Here is a 25,461-nt window from a genome sequence, read left to right as displayed (position 1 = left end):
TTCCCCACCCCTTGAAATATACATCAAGAGGTTTAAGCATCTCGATGTATCCAGTGGGCAGCACCCTGGCATAGTTTTTTTTGTGTAAATATGTTCACTGGGTTTTTTTTTTTTTTTTTTATAAACACAGGCATGGGGTGAAAATGCTCTAAACCCCCTCCACTTCCACATGGCAAGGAGGTATTCGCTATTTTAAATTGCAAATTTACGATTATTTCGCTGCTTCTATACCATAAAACTGGCGTAAAAAAGCTGTGATAAATCTCCCCCCCCCCCATGTCTATATCTGATCACATGAAATCACAGACTTCTAGTCCTCCCCATCCTCCATGGAGCCTGCTGTGATTTCAATGGGACCTGTCACTAGCTGTAAATTTGTGAAAAATGTGGTAATAAGTTCCCTTTAAGATAGACCACTTCAATTTTTACATGCGCTATGCTCCTTTGCCAGTAAACCAAGTACAGGGAGCACAAAATATCCAAAACAGAAAGTAAAGAAGTGTGATACAAGTCTTTGAGGATCCTGTTGTGGACTATTCAGTGGCCTCAGTGAGTGATGAGGCAGTCACCTACCCACAGATGGCACCTCAAGCCTTCATAGACAACCTCTTAACTTACCTTAAACCAAGACATAACCACTGGCTTTACCAGTCCCCTGCTGACCTTTCCTGACTCCAGTATCACCTGGACACTTAGGGGAGTGGAAACCTCCACAGTCCGGGCAGTGATTGGCTGCGGAGGTCACATGTCGACGCGACCAAATAATATACGTAAAAATGACTGTACTACAAAAAGTTACTCCCGCCACCAGGGTCTTAGGGCTTTTATTGGTATTAACCCTTTTTACGGGCAGAAGGCCATTGCCCAACTCATCCTAAAAAGACTTCAGGGAAACCATCAAGAATGACGTCCATAGGGCAGGAGAGAGCAGGGGACACAACATGGCTGACATTAACACCCTACAATCTTCCCCTACACCCCACAGATCCCCTCCCCACCTCTACAAGCATAGGGACAGGTTACACCCCTAAATCCCAAATATTACCATCTCCTGCTCTCTCCCCCTCCTCAGATGTGAGCGAGACAGTGCCCAATCCCTCCGTCCGCAGCAAATATATGACGACGTGGATAAGATAAGCGGCCGCAGAGTGAAGAGCAGCGAGGGAGGCTGGGATGTACAGACAGAGGGACCTGCGCTCCAGCGCTGCCACACTTAGGACTTGACAGGCTGAATGGAGAGCAGGCTGCCAAACTTAAAGTGCTGAATCACCGGAAACTTCTCCAGACACTGCAAGAGAGGAAAGAGACATCCGAATTAGAGGACAGAGCAACAACATGGTACAGAGGGTGCCCAATAGTCCATGCATATCTACATCCATCCTGTATTATGCTCCAGAGCTGCACTCACTATTCTGCTGCTGGTGACATCACTGTGTACATACATGACATTACTTATCCTGTACTGATCCTGAGTTACATCCTGTATTATGCTCCAGAGCTGCACTCACTATTCTGCTGCTGGTGCAGTCACTGTGTACATACATGACATTACTTATCCTGTACTGATCCTGAGTTACATCCTGTATTATACCCCAGAGCTGCACTCACTATTCTGCTGCTGGTGCAGTCACTGTGTACATACATGACATTACTTATCCTGTACTGATCCTGAGTTACATCCTGTATTATACCCCAGAGCTGCACTCACTATTCTGCTGCTGGTGCAGTCACTGTGTACATACATGACATTACTTATCCTGTACTGATCCTGAGTTACATCCTGTATTATACCCCAGAGCTGCACTCACTATTCTGCTGCTGGTGCAGTCACTGTGTACATACATGACATTACTTATCCTGTACTGATCCTGAGTTACATCCTGTATTATACCCCAGAGCTGCACTCACTATTCTGCTGCTGGTGCAGTCACTGTGTACATACATGATATTACTTATCCTGTACTGATCCTGAGTTACATCCTGTATTATACCCCAGAGCTGCACTCACTATTCTGCTGCTGGTGCAGTCACTATGTACATACATGACATTACTTATCCTGTACTGATCCTGAGTTACATCCTGTATTATACCCCAGAGCTGCACTCACTATTCTGCTGCTGATGCAGTCACTGTATACATACATGACATTACTTATCCTGTACTGATCCTGAGTTACATCCTGTATTATACCCCAGAGCTGCACTCACTATTCTGCTGGTGACATCACTGTGTACATACATGACATTACTTATCCTGTACTGATCCTGAGTTACATCCTGTATTATACCCCAGAGCTGCACTCACTATTCTGCTGCTGGTGCAGTCACTGTGTACATAGATGACATTACTTATCTTGTACTGATCCCGAGCAGGAAAGGAAAAACTGGGTGTTGTGTTATTAGTTATAACTATATTATACTCCAGAGCTGCTTTCACTATTCTGCTGCTGGTGCAGTCACTGTGTACATACATGACATTAGCAGCAGAATAGTGAGTGGATATAATACAGGATGGATCTCTGATGTGGCTGGTCACTATTGGGCAGCTATGTCTCTGTGTTGTGTAATAAGCGCAGTGCCATATTACACATTTGTTAGAATTCCTATATGACACTTGTGTAGGATAAACCCATGTCGGCCCAGCAGGCGGTTATTAAGTTTCGCCGGGACCAGCGCCATCTCTGAGGCATGAAGCACTTGGTCCCTGATATCAATGTTTCAGTCACGTGTCACAGGTAGGAGCTGCAGTGCGGATTACCCCCTGTACAATGTCACAGCTCCATATAGGAAGGAATGGCTGGATTCTCTGGACAGAGCTGCAGTACCACATGTCGCCTATGGAGAAGGGTGGCGCTGTACCCCGAATATAGAGGTCGGGGCGCTGTGGTGTACTGCACAGGATGAGGCGGGGAGGGTGCGGACGCCGTGTGTGAGCTCTCTGTCTCTGCAGGAAGTTTACCACTAAGGAAGTTTCCACATGTGTGTGTGGGAAGAGACCGGGACAGCACAGCTGCGCTCCCTAACCGGGCAACGCACGCCATTAACCCTTCAGCTGCCAGGAGCCCCCCCCATCTGCAACGTATTACTACAGCGAGCTGTCCGCTCTTAAAGGGGAGTTGTAATAGAATGGAAGGAGTAATGAAGGCAAAATGTTACTACTTCTGCACCGTCCGCTTGCAGTCAGTGAATGAAAATCAGCCAATGGTTAGAATAAAACTGGTGGTTTTCCACAGTTAGGTTATCAATCAGATGATTCTGGTGCCGAGACCGCGTTCATACTTGGCGTTCTGATTACGTTTAGGTAAACACAATGTTAATGCAACCCGTGAAGACGGCCGCATCCCTTTAATTGCATTTCAATACAAACAATCAAGATGCCACGTGTGAACGCAGACCAAGAATCCAGCCTGGTTCAGCGCGTAGTGGCCGAGCCGTGTTACTGCAAGTTCTGCCGAAGTAAAATGGAGCTGCGGTTCCTGGAACCGGCCACTACACAGCGAATGGAGCTGTTCTTCAGGCTCCGATCCCTGTGTTGATTCTACAGATGATTGGTTTAACAGACATGTAAATGACCAGATTCTAGAATATCAGATCTAATGTAAGGGGCCGGGGATTTGGGATATGCATTTGCCAGGTACTGAGTGACGCGTGGGGTATTTTGTATACAGCTTTCTGGGCCCAGCTCCATTATTCGGGGGCACAACACACACCGGGCTGGCAAGTACTGGAGAACTATAACCTGCCCCCAATGCTGCCAGCCTGTGCCAGGCACTGCTGCTGTAGGGTTGGCAGGCCTGTGCTTTTCCAGCTTTCCGATTGTATTTAAAGGGGTTTTTGAGGAATATTTATGGATAGGTTACCTATACTATACCTAGACCGCCCTCCTTTAGAATAATGCGGCCCGGGTACTTCAGTTGTGACCCAATAACCATCAATGCAGCCATGGCAATGACCAGCCCCATGATACTTATTTGGGTGTCCCATAGATTACACACTAAGGCAGTGATGGCAAACCTATGGCACGGGTGCCAGAGGTGGCACTCTGAGCCCTCTCTGTGGGCACCCAGGCCTCCACCCCAGCATGAAGTTCACCAGACAGGACTCAAAGAATCTTCCTGCAGAATCTTCCTACAATGATAGGCGAAATTTCCCTCCTCCTTTCAACTGCATTGGTGTCCTTTGGAGGCTGAATGATTGAAAGTTGTCAATGAATAAGGAGAAATACATTACTGCGCTGGTACTTTGCAATAAATAAGTGGCTTTTGGTTGAAGTTCGGGCACTGAGGCTCTAGAACAGTGGTTCTCAACCTTTCTAACGCTGTGAACTGCAATACAGTTCCTCATGCTGTGGTGACCCCAAACCATGCAACTCGCAGTAAAAACACAGTAAAATTGCGGCTCCGATGGCTTTAGGCGACCCCCGGTTTTGGTTGTTCGAGCCCCGCTAGGGTCCCGACCCACAGGTTGAGAACCACTGCTCTTGAAGGTCCGCCATCACTGCACTATGGGCTCGAGCCCTCAAGCATTGATGTTTATTTATTTTGATCAGTTGCAAATTTTGAGCCATCAACTTAGACAACACGTCTAGAAGGGTAACAGGAAAGGTCATGGTCATCCGGGTCACACACGCACACTCGGCTCGGCAGCAGTAGTGAAGGAGGGTCCTTTAGGGGCAGATGACAAGTGGCTACAGGACCTGATAGATAAACATCTGATATACGGTCCATTTATAGTAGATCCCAGATAGGAAACTAAGACATTGGCTGCATCAGATATTATTGTTATACCCCCATAGATAAGCGGTGCCATTGCCGCCTATCAGCCCCTCATCCTAGGATATATTTGGGGGTCAATGTAAAAAATGAGTGGAACAAGAGACCTGATGACTATAATAACGTGTGTGGATCCAGCGCTGTGTAGCGGCAGATGTGAACAGAGCCCTTATATGGCCGGCACCAGGACTGGATGAGACCCGATTCCCTTGCTCCGGCACAGGCTTGGAGTTGCAGGCGTGCAGCTGCCGGGCCCCGCTGATGTCATGAGGGGGGGGGGGGGGGGTGTACGGATCAGGACGACTGGAATTCCAGCCGGGGTGAAAGTTCACTTCTCTTCCCAGAGACTCAGGGGCCTGGTGGAGGCTGAGCAAACATGAGAGCAGCTACAAGAGGCGCGCTGTTCTCCTGCACCATGTGCTGTGTGACGGGATGAAAGGAGGAGGCCGAGCAGTGTGGACTGACACATGGCCGACGGCTGCTGCCTCTGCTATCCTAATGGGAAGCAGCCCCAGCTTCCACATCAATCCCACTCACTGCATGATGACCGGCACCAAAATAATAAATCAGATAGGGAACTGGATCTCCTGCTACATTGTGTTCACAGCTCCTATCAGACTCCAAGGCGACAGACTACAAACAAACACTGTGTAGTCTGATCCTGAAGTCGTGCGTTACTCCTCTCCATCTGTAAGTCAGCAAAAAGAGAGCGGAGGAATACAAGACTGGGGAAGGATCTGACTACATAGGGGGGTAATTTGTAGTCTGAAACGATGGTGACGCATAGGACTGCAACGGAGCTGTATACATAAAATTATAGTATGTGGTTATATATAATTAGGATATACTGCAGGTTTATACATCCTTAATTTTATTAGAGAACTTGGGAAACTCTCTAGTTAGGAGGTAAGTGATCACCTTGGTTTGCTGGGGCCTTATCTCTTCATACAACACTGGGGATGCCCAATGGTTTTGGCCCCACTCCTAAAGTCATGTAGATCATTGCCTAAATTTGTTGTGGTTGCCCCTAATTCCTCACATTACTGTGGCAGGAGGACATGGTTATCCCTGGTGAAGAGTGGGGTCAGCCATCTTACCCGGAACCAGTACCACTACGGTGAGGAGCGACTTCTCTTTGGTGAGGAGGAGGTTGAGGTTAATGAAACATCATCCGGTCTAATTTCCGAATCAATCTCGAAGTGATATCAGGCCATAGATTATAGTGGTTGTCCCACTTTGGACATTGTTTTGGGGTTAGTACAGTCCACAATAATCTTAATACCACTCAGATCTAAAATGTGAACGAGCTATTAGATTTCCCTGCAGCGCCCCCAGAGGGGACGCTGGGAATTACATGGTGCCTATTAAACGTATAGATGAAAACGGTCCTCCGGAGCGAGAGACATTCTCTGAAGATGATCTTATTAAAATATCCTGAAATAGAGGACCCCATCTCCTACTTAAGTGTATAAAGTATAGCATAAACTATAGAGAAGGTGTAGTATGTGGTTGTATTGTGACCCCTCAGGTAGACCCCGCTGTCCCCTCCTGCACCTGGTCCCTGTACACACAGCCGGGAACACAGCTTTCTTATAGCAGGAAGGAGACAACGCAGACTTCCAAAAGACTGGCTCCCAGATTACAGAGGTATGTGGGTGGACCCTCACACAGGATGCGGAGCCGGCAGCGGAGGGGAGGGGGGAGGAAGGACTGATTCAGAGCTCCAGGAACTTTTCACCTCAGTAATTCTATTCAGTACATGTGCGGCCGCCCCCTTTCACGGGTTAACAAGCAAGACTGTGGTAACAGAACCCAGATACATTAACCCCTGCTCTGCCTAGGAGTCTGCCAGCGCCCCATAGACCTGAAAAGTGGCTTCATCTTTATAGTAATGGGGGGGGGGGGGGGGGGTCGTCCTGCAATAAGTCAGGATGGGGGCAGTATATATTACACTTACATATAGAGGCAATGGCTGTTACATTATGTCACCTTCCAATGTAAGGCACTGACCTATACCATGGTGTAGGTATACTGGGCCACCTATACAGACTAACACCCCCAGGAAATCAGTGGCGCCCCCGTCTGTCCCTTTGACAGCCACACAACGCCACAGTCCACAGCGGTGCTATACCGCAACACAGCAAGACTCTGGGGTCTGTGGCTGATGCCGGGGGCAGAGGGCTCAGATACACAGCAGGCATTATACATGGAGGGTCCTCAAATCACACGGGATCCGGTTTCTTGGTGGTCGGAGGAAACCACAGTTTTGCTGTGTACAAATATCTGTGTGGTCTCTAGCGGCTGTCAGCGGGGTCAGGAATACGGACGCTTCCCCTGTTAGGAGATGCGGTCGTGCCCGTGTTTTATGATGTGGTTTCCTATAGAATCGGGTCTTGCTATAGGATTGTCATCACACCGCTCTGCACTCATAAAGAAGCCACGGGTATAATGATAATGTATGTGGACGCTGAAATACTCTGTGCTGCTCCTTGCCGTATTTATTACCTGACCTGTGACCTCCATGGACGGACACACGGACCCACTTATTTTATAGGGTAGCAATCAGACCCCCTGTTCTGAAGGGAATGTGTCCTGATCGCAATTTCGTTGTTTGCGCCATTTACTCAAAGCGATGATTCGTCCCTATCAAGTCTATTAGCAGCACATTCCCTATTCACATGGAGAGAGAAGATGTGACCAGCCCAAAGGTGCCGAGTGATCGCAACAGAGGTTTACACAGAGCGGTGATGGGACGCAAACCTTCCCACACCGGCTTATGGAGTAATATACAGCTCTGCAGAGCATCTCACCTCTGCCCTGTACATGCGGATGAGGCCTTGGTTGACTTTGGACCAGGTGGGGACGGCGCTGATGTTCCACAGCTGATTGGAGTGTTCTGCAAATGGACCGGTCTTCATCTGGAAGAGAAAGGATCATCAGAAACGTCACCAGTACAGAATCCATATTTAAGAATTACCCCCACAGTCCAGAGATAACATCCCTGGGGGGTAAATTCCAGGAACTAAATCGCTCCTATTCCTAATACTGTGTCCTGATGTCAGCAGGACTATACATCTCCATGGTTACAGACTACAAATAAACCCTGCATGTAGTCTGATGCGGCAGTCACGTCATAGACTTTTGTTGTGCTCTAGAGGAAGCAGAGAGACAGATTTCTCTGTATGAGACTGTATGTAGGTCACTGGCCAAGTCCGAGATGTATCTGACCTTTTTAAGGTACAATATGAATATGGTGGGCCCTGACCCCTTATACCCATGGTAAATTAGTAATAGAGAATGTCTCAATCCTCCGCAGGGGGTGGACAACCGTTCCCACTAACGCCATGTCCTCACACTGCTGTGCTATTAGCTCTCCCCATACCCACTGGTTGTGTCTGGTACTGCAGCTCCATTCCATTGAAGTAAATAGAGCGGAGATGTAATACTACACACAAACTGTGCTAGCGCCCCTCTTATTCCCAGGCTATATATGGTACTGCAGCATAGTTCTATTCAAATGACTGAGCTGCAATACTACACACAGCACTTCATACATGTTATAGAGTAGGGTCGGGCCACATCCGGCCCACTAACTATGTTTGACCGGCCCACATGAGAAGTGGAGGGATTATAAAAAGGGGCATAATAGAGGGAGTATATTAAAAGGCATTATAATGGGGGTATAATGGAAAGGGCATTAGGAGTAAGTGGAATTATAAAATAGGGGATAAGGAGAAGGGGCATTATAAAGGAGGGTATAATGGGCTGAGCATTATAAAAAAGGGGGCCTAATAAGAGGCAGCAAAATAAGAGCGTGCATTATGGAGAGGGGATGTAATAAGATGCGGCAAAATGAGAAGGGGCATATGAATGGGGGTGTAATGAGAAGGGGCATATGAATGGGGGTGTGATGAGAGGGGGCATTATGAAAGGGGTGTGATGAGAGGGGCATTACGTATTGGGTAGACCTTAGGTGGATTAGTCTGCCCCTCTAAAACCATTCCAATTTCTCATGTTTTAGAGGTACAATAATTGTATTTGCACACGTCTCCCCTGTATGTGCCTTGAGCTTGACAGAAGAGAAAAACTCCACTGCCAAACATATAAAATGTATTGGACTTGCTGAAACTCAACGTTACCCCTATATCTGGGAGCTAGTGCACATTAATATGTATGGGGTACTGACCACAGCGCTAAGATGAACGCTGCAGTATCTTTACTTTCTAGCACGCACAGTGCCATGCATTGTATAGTGGCCATGCTTGGTATTGCAGCTCAGCTATGTGACAAATGATTGCGATGTAAATGGCCTATGATTTTAAAGCCAAAATACCCCCGAAGGATGGTGGAAGCTGACACCCCCAACCACATAGGTGCACATAGGGCTGAGCTGCAATACCATGCACAGCCACTATACAATGCACGGCGCAGTTTTGACCCGAGTAGTGAATATTAAATAAAGCCACAATGATTTTTTTTTTTATTATCCGGTTGGAGTCTCTGCAGATCCGCCAGCCCGGTGGTCACGAGGTGGTAAACAACCCCGCTGCCCCTTTAGAGGTGTCATAGAGACAGGCGGAGGGGGGTAAAAAATAAAAAATTAAAAAAAAGGAGAGAAAATCCAGAGAAAGAGACGGCAAGAGAAAAAGAGGCTGAGACATCACATGATGGAGAGAGCGGGAGAGAGAGCCAATCCTGCAGTAACCTCGGGGGGATTGTATGAGTCAGAGAAGCCATATTGAGCAGGAAATTACTCACAGGCTCTGCGTTCCTGACTCTGCTCTCCCCAGAGAATGAGCCTTTTGTAAATGGTTCCTCAGTCAGTAAGAGGAGGGAGGAGGGGGGAGACGGATAGATGAGAGCAGCCCCTTCCTGTCAGTTCCTTCCCTTCCAGCAGAAATCCGAACCCTCCCTTTCGCTAGGAAGAAAAAAAAAAATAAAAAAATAAAAAAATCTCCTCCAAATTTAGAAGGGCAGATTGAAGCGGAGCCGTGTGCGGGCAGAGGAGAGAGCGCCGCACAATTACCGCTCATCTCTCTCTCTCGTTAAGTCAGAATGGCTCATTCCAAACTTCACTGATCTCATCCTTTGTGGTGGAAGCGCCTGCTTCTATTAACCCCTAAGCTCCCGGCACCGGGCGCCTGTTCATCAACAAGCCTCGGGCACGGGGGAAGGGAGGGGGGGGGGGTGATGCTGCTGACAGTAAATCCCTTCTTTAAAAAAAAAAAAAAAAAAAAGTAGCGCAATGTGAAAAATAAAAGCAAAAAAACCTGAGAAATTCTGGGCTGCTGACGGATGGCGATGTTATATGGCGGTTTGTTTTATCGCTATGTTGCAGTATAACCGTGGTGGACACACCAGATGTGTATGAACAGGGACTTCATACCACAAGCTGGTGACACAACTTTCCGAATAAATTAGGATTAGGTTAATTAACCCATTGACGTATCGGAGGTCGCCCATACACACACAGAGAAGACACGCAGACTCCATGTAGGTCATGACTGCATTACACCGTGTTCACACACTGCAGTAATATTGTGGGCTTTACTGTGATTTTCGAAAATTTAGGGAAAGCCATAAACATGTGAACGCTCATTGTAAGCCAAAGTCTTCCATCTCCGGCTTCATTACTTTAAAGGGGTCCTCGTAGTGTACTGAATGCTCCGGTATGGGCTTAGCTAAGCTATACCAGTAACATACCCTTCACAGTAGGGGGCAAAACTGATGCTGGGGGCACGTCCTCTTGGATACTGCTACCCCAAAGTTAAAGGGAGTATCTGAGAGCCCTACAGCCCTTTAAACCAATTACAGGGTCATATAACTCACTTTTAGTTGGACCTTGTTGCACTTAATTTTTAATTCGGCAAGTTAAAAAACGGTGCACGGGCCCAGGGGGCGGTGCCAAAACGGCACAAGCATAAGATTTCAGTGTAGCAAATAAGATATAGAGGAGGCATAGGACAGGGAATATGGAAGAACCCGAGCACACGGCCCACTGGACACTTGGGAGCACAATTTGCATAAGTGTTTTGTTAGCCATTGACCCGGTTACCCTACAGCTCGGCAGTGCACATACTAATAGATGTAGGACCATGATATACTCATTATAGAGCCTGGAATGAGACCCTTAATAAAGGGCACAATTTGGCAGAATGAACGGAACAGGGGGAGATTAAACGCAGCGTTATATAGGAAGTCCCAAATACTTTCCTCAATACATAAGCCCCTACGCTCCAGCTTTCCCCTCTCTCACTACTTTTATATGGAAATCCAGCGATCCGCAGAGAAGCATTTCCATCATAGAGACACAATGGGAGAGAGACCCTGCGTGCAGCTGCTACCCCTGCTATATAATGCTCCGGGCAGGCTCAGGACTGCCTGCACTGGGAGCATCTTCTGACAGTGATGTCCCCGGCCCGGGGTGACCCTGGGGTCATCGCCTATACACATGTCTCAATAGGGAGAGCCTGCCCTGTGATCTGCCCCGGCCCAGAGGCAGATGAAAGCGCAGTCACTGACTAATACAGTGTATACCAAGCTGTAACAAAGATTACACGTGTGAGGAACTACAACTCCCAGCATGCCGCGATTACACATAGGCTTCTCATACACAGCCAGCAGCCTCACCCGCGCAGTGGAGCTACAACCAAGATTACACGTGTGAGGAACTACAACTCCCAGCATGCCGTGATTACACATAGGCTCCTCATACACAGCCAGCAGCCTCACCCGCGCGGTGGAGTTCCCCGTAGTCTTGCGACACATGAAGTGAACGCGTTAACCTTTAACCATGTGGGTGCAGTACACAGCAGCACAGGCTCAGGTTTTCTAAAAATACTAGAAGGCAGAAAATAACCAGAGTGTGAGAAACTGCCTCGAGCAAGTCATGTGGCTGATAACAGAAGACAACAGCACCGGGGCTGCATACATCTAATTTCTAAGTGGAATAGAAGCCAATTCTGAAGAGGTTTAGTTTGTCTATCCCAAGGTTTTATGGGAAGTGATTAAAGGCTTATTCCCATCTAGATCTCTAGGATATAGTTAGTGGAGGTCTCACCTGAAAATGAGGGGCTGCAGTGTGAATTCAGCTCTGTTGCTGGTCACAGTCAGTGAACAGGGCAGCCCTATTTCTTCTTAGGGTCAGTATTATAGAGGTCAGAGGTGAGGGTATACACAAGCACTATACCCTCCAGAATACCCAAAGGTCTTTTGTATGTGGTTTCCAAACTTTGGACCTACCTTTCAAAGCCTGTATTGGGTGGCCCAGATTTCAATGTGTGTGGGTAAATCATGTCGCTAGTTTGTTATAACCACTTTAAAAGGGGTTGAAAAACATGGCTGCTTTCTTCCAAATACAGCGCCACTCCTGACCATGGTTAGTGACGGTATTGCAGCTTAGCTCTATACAGATGAATGAAGCTTAGCTGCAATACCAGGGACTACCCATGGTCAGGAGAGGAGCTGAAAGCAGACGTGTTTTTCAACCTTAAAGGTGTTGTCCACTTTAAGAAAATATTTGATATTGTTATATACTTTCTGTTTCAATTCCTCATGGTACTCAAAACCTCTGCTTGCGGTCCTTCTATGTGTACTTCCAGTGGGTAGAGATCGGTCCATGGTCATGTGATAGACACGCAAGGTGAGTAATCAGAGATGTGTGACATAACGAGCCGTGCACCTGTGTGTCAATCACATGACCATGGACAAATTCCCATCTACTGGAAGTAAACGTAGAAGCTTTCTATAGCAATACAGCAAGCAGAGATCTTGAAAACAGAGTTTGATACAAAGTATATTGGAAAATTGTATAACTTTTCATTACACAAACAATATCAATTACTTGCCGAAAGTGGACAACCCCTTTAAGGGTCACATGATTGTATTGCAGAGTAAGTGATCTGCAAATACAGACCAAGTGCAGACGACTTGTGCCTCATCCGTGTAGCGACATCATTTTTCACGTTCCCATAGACTTCTGCAAGCACAGGCAGGAATAGTCTTATATGTGTATTTCATGGATCTATATATACGAGTCCATTGAAAATAAAGTGTCAGTGTCATAGCACATCCTCTGTGTGCATGCAGCCCCAACACAGATCATCTCTTTCCTGCAGGGATATGACTACATACAGGATGGTATTAGCAGGTTTTATCCACTGGTAGGTTAGGAAGGTATATGGGGATAGTATGACCCCTTTGCAATGGGCTGGTTCCCATAGATCCCTAGCACCGGCCCAGTTAGGACCTTATACCCCTTCGGCCGGCACCGTGACCTCTCACCTGTGTAATAAATAAGATGCACTCCAGAAACATATAATCCTTGTGGCTTTCATTCACCACCTTCTCGTCCACAAAATGCCTGGGCTCCAGGGTGGAATGATCTGCAGAGACATTGAGCCGTATGTGAGACAACACGTATGTGCGTGGTCATTGCTGGCGTGTGTGGTTACATGCCAAGTCACATAGAAACAACAACAGTCCTACAAGGACAAACTTTTTACCTACAAGCTGAGCGCTGCCCCATATAAAAGGCAGAAACTGGAAGTCATCCAGGCCCCAGACCCCCTGGCTGCCGGCGGGCTCCATCCTGTACGTTTTCTGGAGTTTCCTCATGACCTCGAGGTAACTGTGGGGACACAGAGCACAAGATGAGAATCGAGTCCCCTGTGAGGTCAATCCTACATACAACTCATCTAGCGGACCGACCCCTTAATTAAAGAGGCACTGAACCTGCGTCTCTCAGCACTAGCCACAGTTCGGTCTCTATTGTCTATTCTACATAGTAGCACCAGGCAGGGTATTGCAGCTTTGTCCTAATCCCTTGAATAGGAGTGAGATGCAAGGAGCTGCAGTACCAGGCACGGCCACTAGAAACATGTACAGAGTAAACAATTAAGGGGACGAGTTGGTTCTAACCATCAGCTGATGGGTGCTGCTATGGGGTGCCAGGACCCTTTAATCTGATATAACTCATGTGAACCTGTTCATGTGCTGCATATAGAGGTCATACTGTATTACCTGAACCTCAAATAACTGGGAACTAGGAAGGGGGTGACCATCAAATAACATGGGAGCCCAGACTCCGGTGTATCCCCCGGCCCACCCACCCCCTTCCCCGGCTCCGGTGCCCTGGCCACCCCTTTTCTTACCGATTAAACACCTTGAAGACAATGGCGAGCTGGTCGTCCCCCTGCAGGACCCTGATTTTACACAGACAGAACAGGAAGGCAGCAAAGGCGGCTTCATGCCCTAAGATACAAGACGTGACATGAGAGATTACAGATCCATATATAGTTATACAGTGTGAATAGACTCTTTGCCTAAACTACTACTTCTCTATTTACACGGGGACCCTGTGAACTAGATCTAGGGGCTCATCTACCTATGACTGATGAGCTGTCATGGCGTCCGATGATTTCCACCATAATGTATACAATTCTGCAGAAGTATAGATTAGGAGGGTGTCCTGTAAACCTCTGTACACTCCTGTATACTCTGCCAGGCGCAGGATATCTCTACATATATACCAACCTGGCAGATAGTAAGTTGTGTGATGGCTGCACTTGGCCATGTGCTAATCTATACACTCGATCTGACCGACTACGAGACATTGGGGATGAAGTCTTGTGTGCCATGGAATTTGCCACCCTTTACAAAAATGTGGGCGAAATGGGCAACCAGTTGAGCACAGGACGGGGAGACTCTGATTAGTCAAGTTTACTATAACCTTCACCATAAAACTGGCGCAGGTTATAGCTGTAGTCTATGCCAAGACTGTCGTCGCAAAGATTTCAATTCCAGAACAAAAACCTTAGTAATGTTGTGCATGACTATGGCTGTGTGTGTAGGCTGGACTATCCAGAGGTATCCTATAGCATATGCCTTCTTAGCTTGGGTGATAGATGCCACCTTTATACCTATTTGGTGGCATCCGACTCAGACTGTAAGCTCTTGTGTCACCCCCTCATCCTCATAGACTGTAAGCTCTTGTGTCACCCCCTCATCCTCATAGACTGTAAGCTCTTGTGTCACCCCCTCATCCTCATGGACTGTAAGCTCTTGTGTCACCCCCTCATCCTCATGGACTGTAAGCTCTTGTGTCACCCCCTCATCCTCATGGACTGTAAGCTCTTGTGTCACCCCCTCATCCTCATAGACTGTAAGCTCTTGTGTCACCCCCTCATCCTCATAGACTGTAAGCTCTTGTGTCACCCCCTCATCCTCATAGACTGTAAGCTCTTGTGTCACCCCCTCATCCTCATAGACTGTAAGCTCTTGTGTCACCCCCTCATCCTCATAGACTGTAAGCTCTTGTGTCACCCCCTCATCCTCATGGACTGTAAGCTCTTGTGTCGCCCCCTCATCCTCATGGACTGTAAGCTCTTGTGTCGCCCCCTCATCCTCATAGACTGTAAGCTCTTGTGTCGCCCCCTCATCCTCATGGACTGTAAGCTCTTGTGTCACCCCCTCATCCTCATGGACTGTAAGCTCTTGTGTCACCCCCTCATCCTCATGGACTGTAAGCTCTTGTGTCACCCCCTCATCCTCATGGACTGTAAGCTCTTGTGTCACCCCCATTATCCTCATGGACTGTAAGCTCTTGTGTCACCCCCATTATCCTCATGGACTGTAAGCTCTTGTGTCACCCCCATTATCCTCATGGACTGTAAGCTCTTGTGTCGCCCCCTCATCCTCATAGACTGTAAGCTCGTGTCGCCCCCTCATCCTCATAGACTGTAAGCTCTTGTGTCACCCCCTCATCCTCATAGACTGTAAGCTCTTGTGTCACCCCCTCATCCTCATAGACTGTAAGCTCTTGTGTCATCCCCTCATCCTCATAGACTGTAAGCTCTTGTGTCACCCCCTCATCCTCATAGACTGTAAGCTCTTGTGTCACCCCCTCATCCTCATAGACTGTAAGCTCTTGTGTCACCCCCTCATCCTCATAGACTGTAAGCTCTTGTGTCACCCCCTCATCCTCATAGACTGTAAGCTCTTGTGTCACCCCCTCATCCTCATAGACTGTAAGCTCTTGTGTCACCCCCTCATCCTCATAGACTGTAAGCTCTTGTGTCACCCCCTCATCCTCATAGACTGTAAGCTCTTGTGTCACCCCCTCATCCTCATAGACTGTAAGCTCTTGTGTCACCCCCTCATCCTCATAGACTGTAAGCTCTTGTGTCGCCCCCTCATCCTCATGGACTGTAAGCTCTTGTGTCGCCCCCTCATCCTCATGGACTGTAAGCTCTTGTGTCACCCCCTCATCCTCATGGACTGTAAGCTCTTGTGTCACCCCCTCATCCTCATGGACTGTAAGCTCTTGTGTCACCCCCTCATCCTCATAGACTGTAAGCTCTTGTGTCACCCCCTCATCCTCATAGACTGTAAGCTCTTGTGTCACCCCCTCATCCTCATAGACTGTAAGCTCTTGTGTCACCCCCTCATCCTCATAGACTGTAAGCTCTTGTGTCACCCCCTCATCCTCATAGACTGTAAGCTCTTGTGTCACCCCCTCATCCTCATAGACTGTAAGCTCTTGTGTCACCCCCTCATCCTCATAGACTGTAAGCTCTTGTGATCAGGGCCCTCTCTCCTATTGTTCCATATGACTGTTTGTACTCTGTAATGTAATATTATATGTGTATTTGTCCCCTATGATATGTAAGGATACGGAATATGATGGCGATATACAAATAATGATTATGATTACTTTTTATATTATTATCGGTCACTAAACCTACTGTAAGCTGCAGTGTGAACACATCCTTAGGTCTCTCCTGCCGGACACCGCACTCCTCTACAACCTTTCCTGCCTTCCCAACATCCTTCCCATTCCTGCTCCCCCAGCTTCCAGACCCTGTGCCATGAATGGTCTTCCCAAGGCTGTTAACCCTTCGCCAGCGTCATGGCATTCCCTGACCTTACTAGATACCTAGGTTACTATTCCCTATTATGTAGAGGATTGTAATTGATGTACAGACCCGTCAGAAGTTTGCTGGGAGTTACTAAGGGTTACAGATAAGCAGAGAGTGCAGTTACGGATCTGGGGGTGCGGAGAGCTGTAGCGTACGTGAGAGGCGCCCCATGCTGCGCGCACATCTACCAGCAGCCCCGGGAACACGTGCGCCTGATGCTGTCACCCCATGGAGATACAAGACACAAACCGTTTTAGAGAGACTAACAGAGAACAAGAAATGATGTAAGGGAGAGGGGAAAGAAATGACAGCACAGGAAGAAGTGGGCTCCAGCCAGCCAAACCACTGCAGGCACAGAGCGCAGGCACTGCTGCAGCAACAGGGCTCCCTAGTGGTGCACTGCGGAACAGCACATGGCCAGCGCTCTGACAGATCTGTTACCGTTACGATCTCACATCAGCTCCTTTATAGGGACCTTACCTGTGCCGTAGTCAATCCGGGTGGAGTTCCCCACCGATTCCTTGAGGTACACGGCCACCTCGGGCACCGCCGCGCTCAGCTCTGGAGGGATGACCGTGGAGACAAGATTCTCGGCTTCCTAAGAAGAAGACAGCAAACCCCAGTATTATTACAGCATAGTCCCACATGTACCCATCGGATATGGGGGTAGGGTGATACTAGAATAGGCAGGAGTCCCAGCACACTCCCCATGGGTCCTGGAAACATGTGCCCCCCTCTAAAAGCCCATAGGGAGGCAAATACTGCAAACCTCATTGTCTCAGCACTTACAGCCATAGTTAGAAGTCTCTCCAGACTAAAGACCCCTCAAACACATTAGATAGGAGTAGCCTCAGCCAATCTAATGCACATGTGGCCTCCTGATTCTCCTCCAGATATCAGGAGACAAGGATCGGGCAGGTTGGAATTCAGCTGCCCCATCCCTATGTTCGCAGGACATAATCCCCCAGTCTGGTAGCGGCTTCTCCTTTCAGCCTGTGTACGAGGTAATCGGGAGACAGAGCTGTGTGTGAGCGGAGACACATCTCATAGCTTTAGGTACATAGTGAGCGGCCATACACGTGCCCTCCTACCCCTCTATATCAGCGAACATACAGGGTGCATACGGCAATCCCCCAGCTGCCGCTTCCCTTCATGAATTGTACATATACAGTCACGGGGTCTTGTAGAAATCCTTCTCGTCTGTAGTAAACACTGCGATATGGAGGGGAGAGCAACAAGACTTCCCATGTTACATAAAATATCACGCATTTCCTGGTTTCCATCACAGGAACTATAGAGCGGCTGCTCCCAGTAGAGGTGCGGAGCCGGATAAGACCCCAAACCACATAGGGGGCTCTATGTCAATGTACTTGGTGTACACAAATGTACAGTGCTATGACAGCGCCTCCTAGTGGCTGCACACATTACAGGCTAGTAATTCATCTCTACAGCGGTCCCCACCTGATCCAGCTTGGCGTACCAAGTTCGAAATGCCTTATTGCCAAAACGGGATGGCTGGTCCACAGGGGGCGTCTCATCGATCCAGCGATCTAGGGTGTCCAGCAAGGCCATCAGCTTCTCAATGGCCTGTAACAAGAAGAGATCCACAGCTTGTATAATGAGCCCCCAACCACGCTATATACTGTACACACAAGGGTTACACAATGAGGGTCTCTGACACATCAAATTCAAGACCACCTTTTACGTAGAGTAGATTTCGTTCCTACGGACCATCTTTGAGAAGACCACCACTCTATTCCTCCTCCTTACTTCTCCCGTGCTTTGCCCTTCTCCTACAACTACCCTGGACTATTAGCCTATCCCCTAACCACCACATGTGCCATAGCATTGATGTCTACACACAGAACCAGACCCACTCAATTCTGTGTTGATTTAAAGCCCACAAACAGCGCCACCCTGTGTCTATGGACATATCTGGTATTACAGCTCAGTCCATCCCAGGGAAGGCAGAGAAACCAGACATGGCGTCGGCCGTTTTATAGATCTAAGGACGGGTTTGTATTTTAGGCCGATTAACCCTTGTCTTCCTGGATGATTAAGCCATCGCACCATAGTTGTGATTAAGAGTCACGGAGAGAGGGGGGCTTTCTGTTAAACAATGCTGATGATTTACATGGCCACCAGCCTCCCAGCCATAGGCGGCTCATTATGGCCAGTTCTGGCTTCTCCATCCCTCTGGTAGAGCGGAGACTGGCTGAGTAATGGCTGGCAGGGGACGGCTGTACCTCTAGGCTCAGGAGGAGGGGGGAGGGGGAGAGCAGTCACGCATCCAGCGCTTTCTACTGCTTTTTAAAGGGATTAAAAACAGCAGAGCCGTATGCAGCAGCGAGCAGGCCCCAGCTGCCAGCCCGGGCAGCCGTATACATAATTAAAGAGACACAAGGGTTTCGTTGGTGTCTGGGTCTCTTTGAAAGGCAGCGTGTGGAAGCGCAGGCGGCATCCTATTGTCCGGCTAAATTAATATTGCAACGGAAGCATTAGGGTGTGTGTCCTGTGTAGCCGGGGTCATCGGCAGCGGGAGCCGGAGAGAACGGAGGACAAAACCTATTCTGTGACTCCGCATAATACACAGCATAGCCGCGCCAATACTACAGGGGCAGAGGCTGCACAATACAACGCCACCAGCCGTATGGGAAAATCAAGTGCCTTGCAAGGGGTAACATCCGTACAGATTGGGTAGATTGCAATGGATTTTTGCTTGAAAGGGAAAGGACCTGGTGCAAAAAGTGCAAAATGGATAAAACATAGCTGAGATAATCCTCTTAATTATGGTTATGCAAATCAGCCTGCAAGTGCACTGGGGGCGGGATTTATATTCTGATCTATAACTACAAATGCCCCAGTTCTCATCTGAAATCAATTTCCGATACCAACAGTAATACAACCGACATCAACTTATAATAGGGGATGCAAAGTGTGTATACGGGCATCTAATAACCATCCAAATATGGAGGCGCCTTCCTCTATACGCTTGTCCGTTGTACATTTACACAATCCTCTCCATAACACGAGCTCCTCTATACAAGCGCAGAGAACTCGGCTCGATAAATATACATGTAGTAACATGTAGAGGATGGGTTACAGCCGGGACCCCCTACGCCCCCCAGTACAAGAACCAGTCTAATAACTTGGGGAGGTAAAGTAGATTGCAAGTGAACAACAACAACAAGTGAAATTTCATCTATGGAAACTTTACACCAGGAGGATTAGTGGAGGCATAAGATGGATCTGCCAGCACCGATCTGTGAGGGGGAAAATACACCAATAATGTAGGGCGGGGGCTGAATTTTTGTAGAAGAAGAAACAAAAATAGTACTAGAAATATAGCGTAGAATATTTATTTTCAATGTATGGTAGCCCAGTGTGTGGACATGAGGAGCAGCACAGTTTCTGGGCATTATGGGATCTGTAGTCTTCCCTCTGCAGCTTCTTTCTGTAGTTGTGTGTAGACGTAGCTGCTGCGACTTACTGCTCACCCCCCTCCCCTCTGCATAGACTACTCGGTAAGTCTATACTGCTGCCATATTGTAGGTCCCTGTATGCACTTACCTGTGAAGGTAGCTAACTTATAGCGGCCATATTTAACAGCTAGAAGACTCGTTTTACTCCCACTGTGAGGAACATAGAAAAAGGGATTCTTATATGTAAGCACTAGATGGTGGTGTCCTTATCCGGTCTATGGGACATAGGGTTCTCATGCCCATGACACCAAAACCGAGGGTACAGGCATTGGGGGATAGTAATGTAACATCAGCCTAGTCCTGTCTATCTATATTGATAACGCATCCTGCATGTGATCTGTTCCCTTCCATGCACAGCAGCCAGAAGCCATAGACTTCTGTCATGGATCTGATGTGGATGTGCGGCAGATCCACCCAGAAGGACAATAATCTCAATGTTTATGTTGAAATTAAGTGAGAAATGTCATTTAAATCCTGAGGAAACTCAAGTATTCACACAAGGATAGTATTTACAGATGTATATCACCTCTAGAGGTATTCTCCTTTCTGTCCACCAGATGGCAGTGTTGTAGCCTCTGTAGGATGGCAAGTTCTACCTACACAAAGCAAAAAGTGGCCAAGCCAGGACCCGAAAACCCCTGGTATCTGAAATCAGCTCCCAGTCCATGCTCTTATCACAAGGGCAAGAATACTGAGGATAATACAGGCATTCAGCATAGTAAATCAACAGTCAGGTGTCCAGAAAAATCTAACTAAAAAGACACAAAAAGACCCCAAGTACAAAGAGAATTTTCCTCCAATACTGGACAAGGCTATGAAGCTTTGCTTTATTGATATAGAAATTAATCATATGTTCTCCCACAAGTCCTTGCAAATAGAGGTGCCTCACTGTTGTCACCACTAGGGGGTGACATGTATGCAGCTGGTCATGAATTCACCAGGAGATGTAAGAGAAGGGGTTCTGTACATCTACTATACCTCCCAAAGGGTATCTGGACTCTGAAGGACTGGGGCACACAATGTATTCCCACCGATGCATTTTTTGTTTTGCTGCAAATTACCATAAATTGTACAGCCCTAACTTTAAAGGGAACCTTTCAGCAGATTTTACCCTATTTTACCCTTATACTAGTTCGCTCAGGCAGGGCATGACATGTTCTTTCTAGATTTCTCTAGGTTTTTTATAAACATCCTCCGAGGTCATTTGTCAAAGAGCAGAGAAGAGTCACATTTACCTGAGACGGGTCAAGTTCAGAGGCTGCATGGGGAAAGTCACTTCGGACCCTGCTATCTTTGGCTCTATAGCACCTAGAAATATGACACTGGTATCATATTATACATAGAATCTAATCTTTTAGGTTTCAGCTTGTGGTTTTATGTTATAGAGAACCAGAAACTTAAAAATATATAGATGGAAATATGAGCCGAAGATAAAAATCCAGCTGCATCTCTGGTTCTGTAACTCACAGACCCACAAGCAAGTTATGGACACCAGCAGCATCTGAAGTGACTCTCCTCATGCAGCCTCTAAACTTGACTCAACTTAGCCAAATCTGACTCATTTTCACATGAATAGAGGAGATTTTTTTTTTTTTTTTTTTTTTTTTTTTATAGGTAAATGGGATAGATTACACTTAAGAGAGGGAACTTTAGAAAGAACATTTAATTCCCTATATGAGGGGGCTAGTATTTTAATGGGGTAAAAGCTGGTGACAGGTTCCCTTTAAGAGGGGAGAAAACAAACTGTAACAGGGTATTAGTATAAAATTGGTCCTGCACCCTGACAATCCTTTCTGTCCCAGGAAAGGGCCACTCATCTGGTCAAAGGAGATACCTTTCTGATCTCTGTGGTTCAATATATGGGACCACCACTGATCACCAGAATAGAGGTCCCCTGTACCCCAAATGTTAGGTCTGGCTGCTTGTATATGGCTCTGCTGGAGCACTTGGCTAACTGTGCATTTGTCATCAGCTATTATAAGGGATTGTTGTTATTTAGATTGTTTAGGGTCCTAGGCATAACTTAAAATTACCAGTGTTCCCTGTGCAATGTAATCATATCGAATGGTCTAGGGTAATGGGCTTTATAGGATCAGGGTGGCACATGGTCCGGGAGATGAAGAGACAGGATCCAATGAGGCAGAAGTCATGGGTGACACGCCTGATGGTGCAGCAAGATTGGGATGTCACCCAATTGTTCTGTTCATAATGGACCATGTAGTGTAGGGATACAATGTGCATCAGGAACAGAGCAGGTAGAAACCAGAGACCAGAATTAGAAATAAACAAAAGATAAAGTTTAGGGCTGATTGAGGTCAGGTTTAGGTGGAGAAGATGCAGATTAATAGGGTCGTAGATTGTGCATCATCACAAATTTATGGCTGGACGACCATCTGATGTGTAAGGGGCCTCCAGACCCTCCCCGGAAAGATGGTGTCAGGAGGAAGAAGGAAAAGGCATGTTCAAGGCATTGTCCAGGGTTCAAAAACCTTTAACTATTCCAAAAACGTTGCACTCAAGCAGGAGTCCGCGCACCTACCTCTGACACCCGGTATTCACAAGTCAACTTCTTTCCCTTTACGCTCTCATTTAGTGTGAGGACGAAGCCGATGTAATCCGCGTAGGCCTGGGGGAGGAATACGGCAGATTCACAATCACCTTTCAATGGTTTTCTAATAAATAATATAGAATGTGATAGGTTGCAATTCTCTTAACCCCACTCAGTGGAGTGCCCCTTTAAATAGCTGGGTGCTCACAGATTGTCTACATTGTACAAACATGTTTTACTATGTAACGTGCAGAAGGAGACACTTTGCTGAAATGACAAGAAGCGTTACAAAGCCTCTAATGCACTTTTACCGTTCAGAGAAGTCTTAAGATGTTCTGGGGAAGCAAAACATATAACAAATCACAGGAAGATTGGTGGGAATTAATTCAAGGACATGTCTTTGTTATCTGGAGACGTCTAGAGAGCAGCTGCAGTCAACAGCTTATTACCCTATGCAGAGATCAAGTCGGCTGTGCAGTTTTCAAACACACCACAAGAGGGAGCATGCGCTCTGCCTGCACAGAGGTCCTTGTATCTGGAGTCATCCTCTTCTTTTAGGCATAAAACAGAAACCTGACAGGGCCCCTTAAAATAATGATCAATGAGGTTACAGTGTCTGATAAAATCGTTGTATTACTTATCGTCACAAGACGCCTATTCCTTAAAGGGGTTGTCCAGAGGTTGAAAAACATGGCTGCTTTCTTCCAAAAACATCACCAGTTGCCGGTATTGCAACTTGGCTGTATCAATATGAATAGAGTTGAGTGCAATATCACACACTGCCCTTGGTCAGGAGAGGAGCTGTATTTTTGGAAGAAAGCAGCCATCTTTTTTTAACCTCCGAACAACCCCTTTAAGGAATCGGCGTCTTGTGATGATAAGTAATACAGTCACTTTATCAGACACATTGGGGCTCATTTACTAAGGGTCCGAACGCAGCACTTTAGTTGGGTTTCCCGAATATTTCCGATTTGCGCTGAATTGCCCCGGGATTTTGGAACACGTGATCGGATTGTGTCACATCGGTGCCGGCTTTTACGTGACAGAAATCAGGGGGCGTGGCCGTCGGACAACCCGACAAATTCAGAAAAACGTGGAATTTAAAAAAGAATTTCGCAAGATCAGTACTCACATGTACCAGGAAGAAGAAGGTGAACTCCGGCGGACCTCGGCGCAGCAGCGACACCTGCTGGATATCAGGCGCACAACCTTAGTGAATCCCGGCAGACCCGAATCAGCGTCAGACAATGCACCGCAGGATCATGACTGGACTGGGTAAGTAAATGTGCCCCAGTAACCTCATTGATCAGATTTTTAAGGGGCCCTGTCAAGTTTCTGGTACCCCCACAGACCCTGCAAGACAAGGGCATCCTCTTCACTGTACGAGGCACAGAATGTAGGGCGCTGTACCTGGTAATAGAGAGCAGCCCCTTCTCTATGCTGATTAGTGGTCTGTAGAAATACCTTAAAGGGGCTGTACCAAGTATTATTCTCTCTTGCACAGGAGATTCTGACTGCTGGGACCCTGGTTTTCGTCATCATGGGGGTCCCTGCAGTCAGACTGTCACTGATCACATTGCTGTCCTGTGTATCGGGGAGAACAATAATAATTGGTGCATTAGGGGTGACATCACAGTGACATCCAGTACAGCTAGGGCTGCATGGCGGGTGCAGGGAGAGACAGTTGGGCCACTGGCACCAGCACCATACAGAGCGCAGGCTGCAGGTGACACCGGGCCGTACCTGCGAGCGCCTCCACTTGCCCATGTCAGGTACAGTGTTGATCTCCTTCTTTGGGATGATGAAGCTGTGTCCTGCGAGAGGCAGGGAGTCCTCGCCGCCATCATGGGAGCCTGAAATACAGGAGGTAACGTCAGCCACGTCTATAGTCACCCGTCTTACTATAGGGTATATAACTACCTGTAACAGAGATGCATTATACAGGTTTATTTGCATGAAGACAGCACCACACTAGTCCACAGGTCATGTCTGGTATTGCAGTTCAGCTTTGTTCAGTGTAAACATGCTGTAATACCACACACAACCTGCATACAGGAGGGGACGCCGTACACATATTACGTCGCTTAGTAAAGCCGGAATCTAAGGTTTGGTCAGATGTTTTGAGGCTCCCAAAATGGCACAATACGTTAAAGGGGAAGTAGTGCAACAGAAGAACTACAAGTCCCAGCATGCTGTGTGCACACATGAGGCATGCTGGGATACACAGCAGCTCTATAAGGGGACACACAACCCCCTGGTGCCCACCTCTGCCTACATGCCACCCACTGGAGGCCCAGCCATGTTTACCATAGCAACCAAGGAGCAGCTAGAGCCATGTGACCGGCCTCCACTTCCGGCTCCCCATCACTGTGACGTATAGTTAATAATTTGGGGTGCGGGGTCCCCAGTGACAGACCTGTCTGCTGCTCCCTCTCGGCCATCTTCTCACAGCCGGGTTCTCTTCACCTTTTACCTTTCACCTCTTAAGAACACTCCTTCCGGCCGTCACCCTGGAAACGGTGGCTTTTTTTCCTTTTCCTCCTTTTACGACAAAAACTTTGGCTCCGTCTGTAATGACAGATGAATGCTACGTCCTCCCTCCTGACAAGCACGCCGGAGACTCACAACTTGGCGCTTGCCAGACAAAAAAATGGCCGCACGCCAGTCACCGCCGCCATATTTACCCAGGGCAAAACTCTATAGGTTTCGCGTATTCGTTTATTTATTAGCTTTAAGATGCT

General features: G+C 47.5%; 1 protein-coding gene across 2 annotated transcripts; it reads right to left on the bottom strand.

The window, feature by feature from the left end:
• Positions 1 to 795: 795 nt before the first annotated feature.
• On the bottom strand, positions 796 to 25,391 carry PTPA (protein phosphatase 2 phosphatase activator). 2 transcript variants are annotated; one of them, XM_072124380.1, is made up of 10 exons: positions 25,137 to 25,391; positions 24,464 to 24,573; positions 22,712 to 22,798; positions 18,152 to 18,277; positions 17,171 to 17,288; positions 13,925 to 14,024; positions 13,277 to 13,401; positions 13,056 to 13,156; positions 7,583 to 7,690; positions 796 to 1,288 (listed from the first exon to the last, which is right to left on the bottom strand). In XM_072124380.1, exons 1-10 carry the CDS (start codon positions 25,159 to 25,161, stop codon positions 1,214 to 1,216), a joined length of 975 nt encoding a protein of 324 aa, XP_071980481.1. In that variant the 5' UTR covers positions 25,162 to 25,391; the 3' UTR covers positions 796 to 1,213. The 2 variants fall into 2 exon arrangements, with proteins under 2 accessions (XP_071980481.1, XP_071980482.1); XM_072124381.1 differs by lacking the exon at positions 25,137 to 25,391 and adding an exon at positions 24,986 to 25,020.
• Between the last annotated feature and the right edge of the window lie 70 nt (positions 25,392 to 25,461).

The sequence above is a fragment of the Engystomops pustulosus genome, chromosome 9 (assembly GCF_040894005.1).
Source record: "Engystomops pustulosus chromosome 9, aEngPut4.maternal, whole genome shotgun sequence".
NCBI classification, from domain to species: domain Eukaryota; kingdom Metazoa; phylum Chordata; class Amphibia; order Anura; family Leptodactylidae; genus Engystomops; species Engystomops pustulosus.
This window is presented reverse-complemented; position numbering and strand designations above follow the sequence as displayed.

Excerpts from the sequence above, each read along its gene's own strand:
- PTPA (XM_072124380.1), bottom strand. The coding sequence starts at position 25,161 with ATGGCCGAGAGGGAGCAGCAGACAG. Across the intron at positions 18,278-22,711 it reads GTGAATACCGGGTGTCAGAG|GCCATTGAGAAGCTGATGGC; the intron begins GTAGGTGCGCGG and ends TTCTTGTTACAG. Across the intron at positions 13,157-13,276 it reads GGGCAGCGCTCAGCTTGTAG|ATCATTCCACCCTGGAGCCC; the intron begins GTAAAAAGTTTG and ends ATGTCTCTGCAG.